A 3,816-nucleotide genomic window follows, 5' to 3' on the forward strand; every position below is an offset into this window, starting at 1 on the left:
GCATCCCGATGGAGAACTACTTAATGATATTGTCCCTGGGTACACATTGGGTATGGCTCCTGCAGTGATGGGCCGCTCACAGCTATGGCCCTTTTGGCACAACCATTGTTCCTTCTTGTCCTGGAAACAAGGACCTGAGAGAGACCGTCTGTCCATCCTAAAATCAGGATGTTTGGTTTCCTGTTGTTGAGTTGGAGTCATTCGCAGAGTCTGATCAGTCCCTAGGAGACGCGTGATCTGCAGACATTTCCCTCCATCTCTGGGTTGCATTTTTCTCTCTGTCGATGGTGTCCTTCGATGCGTGAGAACAGCCTTTGATGGGCATTAGGGGGTGGTCAGGCAGAAGGATGGCGTGGGTGGAAGCGCTGATGCCTGAAGAAGGGTGCCGTAGGCAAAGTGACCCGCGGGGTTGGCTTGCAGGGGTAGGCGCCACACGGAGAGACAGATGGGCACAGACACACACAGGCACACTGTGCAGGTGCGCTCTGTGGGAGGGCGTCACTGATGTTTAAAAAGTGCCTGTTTCCAAGCCCCTTGGAGAAAGTGTCATAAAAAGACAAAACATGAATGATGTTTCTAAGGTGGGGGAAGGGGCCGAGCCCTAAAGGTAGAAGCTTCTGGAAAGTTTCCAGAGGGCCCAGAGCCTGTTTAAGATGTCGTGCCTGCCTTAAGTGTCCAGAACTGTCTGTTACTTTTGATTTGTCTTGGACTGACCTTTTCCCATAAAACTGTAAGGAAATAAAAAGTAATGATGTGATGTGGGCCAGGCGCAGTGGCTCACGCCTGTAATCCCAGTTCTTTGTGAGGCCGAGGCGGGTGGATCACCTAAAGTCAGGAATTTGTGACCAGCCTGGCCTACATGGTGAAACCTTGTCTCTACTAAAATTACAAAAAGTAGCCAGCCGTGGTGAGAGGCACCTATAGTCCCAGCTACTTGGGAGGCTGAGGTGGGAGAATCGCTTGAACCCAGGAGGTGGAGTTTGTAGTAAGCCGAGATCGCGCCACTGCACTCCAGCCTGGGCAACAGAGTGAAACTCCATCTCAAAAAACAGAACAAAACAAAACAGAAAACAACAAAAAAAACGCTGGGCACGGTGGCTCATGCCTGTATCCCAGCACTTTGGGAAGCCGAGGCAGGCAGATCACGAGGTCAGGAGATCGAGACCCTCCTGGAACATGGTGAAACCGTGTCCCTACTAAAAATATAAAAAAACTAGCCGGGCGTGGTGGCGGCGCCTGGAGTCCCAGCTGCTCGGGAGGCTGAGGCAGGAGAATGGTGTGAACCCGGGAGGCGGAGCTTGCAGTGAGCAGAGATGGGCCACTGCACTCCAGCCTGGGTGACCGAGCGAGACTCCGTCTCCAAAAACAAAACAAATGTGGCACGCAGGCTGGTGGCTGGCTGAGGTCAGTCCAGAGAAGCAGCATTTTATTTATTTATTTATTTATTTATTTATTGAGCTCTGTTGCCCGGGCGAGAGTGCAATGGCGTGATCTCGGCTCACTGCAAGCTCTGCCTCCCAGCTTCAAGTGATTCTCCTGCTTCAGCCTCCCAAGTAGCTGGGATTAAAGGTACCTGCCACTGCGCCCAACTAATTTTTTGTATTTTTAGTAGAGACAGAGTTTCACTATGTTGGCCAGGCTGCTCTCAAACTCCTGATCGCATGATCTGCTCGCTTCGGCCTCCCAAAGTGCTGGGATTACAGGCGTGAGCCACCACACCCGGCCAGAAGCAGCATTTTTAAACTTGCTTGGCCCTCCCTAACACCAAACTTGTCGGTTCCTGGGCTGCAGCAAGCCAAGACTGGGAAATAAATTCACCTTTGAGAATTCAACCTCAAAACGCATACGAAGTAGGTCAGGGTGGAAATAAGGCACTGCCCTTTCTCCACACCCTGCCTTTGCCCAGTGTCCTCTGAGGGAGAGGCCCTGTGCCTTGCACCCAGCGCAGCCCACAGAGGAAGGCCCCGTTCCGGGCAAGCCGTGCCCACGAAGAGGCTGGCCTGCTGGGCTGTGGGGCCCGATGGCCTGACCCTGTTCTGACCACGCTCCTGCCCTGCCCTGCCCGTGGCCCGTGTGCAGAAGTGGGCAGGCCTGGTTTGCTGGGCCGGAGCCCCCAGATTGCCCCCTGCCCCACTGACTGAGTGTGGGGGACCTGCTTCTCCACTTCCTCCACATAGGGCTCGGCCCTGGGTGGCTGGTGGCCGAGGCTAATCTGGCGGGCGCTCGCTCCAAATGGTGCGTCCCCTCAGCGCCCTGTGCTTCCTCGCAGGGATCGACTACAAGACCACCACCATCCTGCTGGACGGCCGGCGCGTGAAGCTGGAGCTCTGGTGAGTCGGGGCTGCGGCACTTCAGTTCCTGGCTGGGGACACGAATGCCGCTGGGAGAACAGAACCTTCAGAGGAGCAGGAAAACGTCCTGTGCACATTTCACATGGGGGAGCCCCTCACAGCCCCTGTGTGAACACAGAATAGGTTTTGCTCCGAGAGGCAAACGGTCTGGGGCACTGTGTCCCGAGAGATCCCAGCTTCCCTTCTGCCCTGGAAGACCTGATTCCATGGTGGCTGTGGCCCTTCCTTCCCGCTTCTGCTGGCTTCACCTTAAAGAGCATTTCCCAGCCGGGCGGTGGCCCAGCCTGTCATCCCACCACTGTGGGGGCCGAGGAGGGTGGATCACCTGAGGTCAGGAGTCCGGGATCAGCCTGGCCAACATGGTGAAACCCCATCTCTACCAAAAATACAAAAATTGGGCTGGGCGCAGTGGCTCACGCCTGTAATCCCAGCACTTTGGGAGGCCGAGGCGGGCGGATCACAAGGTCAGATCGAGACCATCCTGGCTAACACGGTGAAATCCCGTCTCCACTAAAAATACAAAAAATTAGTCGGACGTGGTGGCGGGCACCTGTAGTCCCAGCTACTTGGGAGGCTAAGGCAGGAGAATGGCATGAACCCAGGAGGCGGAGCTTGCAGTGAGCCGAGATCGCACTATTGCACTCCAGCCTGGGCGACAAAACAAGACTCTGTCCCAAAAAAACTAAAAAATGAAAATTGGCCGGGCGTACTGGCTTATGCCTATGATCCCAGCACTTTGGGAGGCTGAGGCGGGTGGATCACCTGAGGTCAGGAGTTGGAGACCAGCCTGGCCACCAAAAATACAAAAATTAGCCAGGTGTGGTGGCAGGCACCTGTAGTCCCAGCCACTCAGGAGGCTGAGGCAGGAGAATCACTTGAAGCCGGCAGGCAGAGCTTGCAGTGAGCTGAGATCGCACCACTGCACTCCAGCCTGGGTGACAGAACGAGACTCCGTCTCAAAACAAAAGCATTTCCCAGAACGTCAGCGTTGATGAGACGTCAGTGTCCACAGGGTTGGGGTTCCCCAGCCTGGCAGGACAGTCTCCTGGAGCTCCCAGGCTCCTGTGGAGGCCTGCTCACTCACCAGGTGGGCGGAGGCCCTTCTGCTGCCTGCTTGACTCAGCAGCACGGCGCCAGGCTGCTGTGACCTGTGCAGACAAAGTCTCTTAGCACAGCCCCATTGGCACCTGTCCTGGCCACCCCGCTGCCCTCAGGACATCCAGGTGGGTCCGCAGAGGAGGGCAGGAGGCGAGCCTCTCCCGGGGACCACAGTGCAGGCGCTGAGGCTGCGTGGCCCCCGTCCCAGCCCCTCCCCTCCCTGTGTGTTTCAGGGACACGTCGGGCCAGGGCCGGTTCTGCACCATCTTCAGGTCCTACTCCAGAGGCGCCCAGGTAAGGCCAGCACCACTCTTCCTGCTGCTTTCCAAAAGATGTTTCTCCTGATTGTTTCTGAATGTGAGTTCTC

The 3,816-nt window shown here is 56.3% G+C and overlaps 1 protein-coding gene across 2 annotated transcripts in view; it reads left to right on the forward strand.

The window, feature by feature from the left end:
- Positions 1-1,741: 1,741 nt before the first annotated feature.
- Positions 1,742-3,816, forward strand: part of RAB40C (RAB40C, member RAS oncogene family) — a 20,662-nt gene continuing 18,587 nt past the window's right edge. For both annotated transcript variants that reach the window (XM_011966892.1, XM_011966893.1), the window contains exons 1-2: positions 1,742-2,330; positions 3,683-3,743. In XM_011966892.1, the coding sequence (XP_011822282.1) occupies positions 2,233-2,330; positions 3,683-3,743 (159 nt within the window). In that variant the 5' untranslated portion in view covers positions 1,742-2,232. The remainder of the gene's footprint in view (positions 2,331-3,682; positions 3,744-3,816) is intronic.

Source organism: Mandrillus leucophaeus, unplaced genomic scaffold, assembly GCF_000951045.1.
Source record: "Mandrillus leucophaeus isolate KB7577 unplaced genomic scaffold, Mleu.le_1.0 Scaffold78, whole genome shotgun sequence".
Classification (NCBI taxonomy): domain Eukaryota; kingdom Metazoa; phylum Chordata; class Mammalia; order Primates; family Cercopithecidae; genus Mandrillus; species Mandrillus leucophaeus.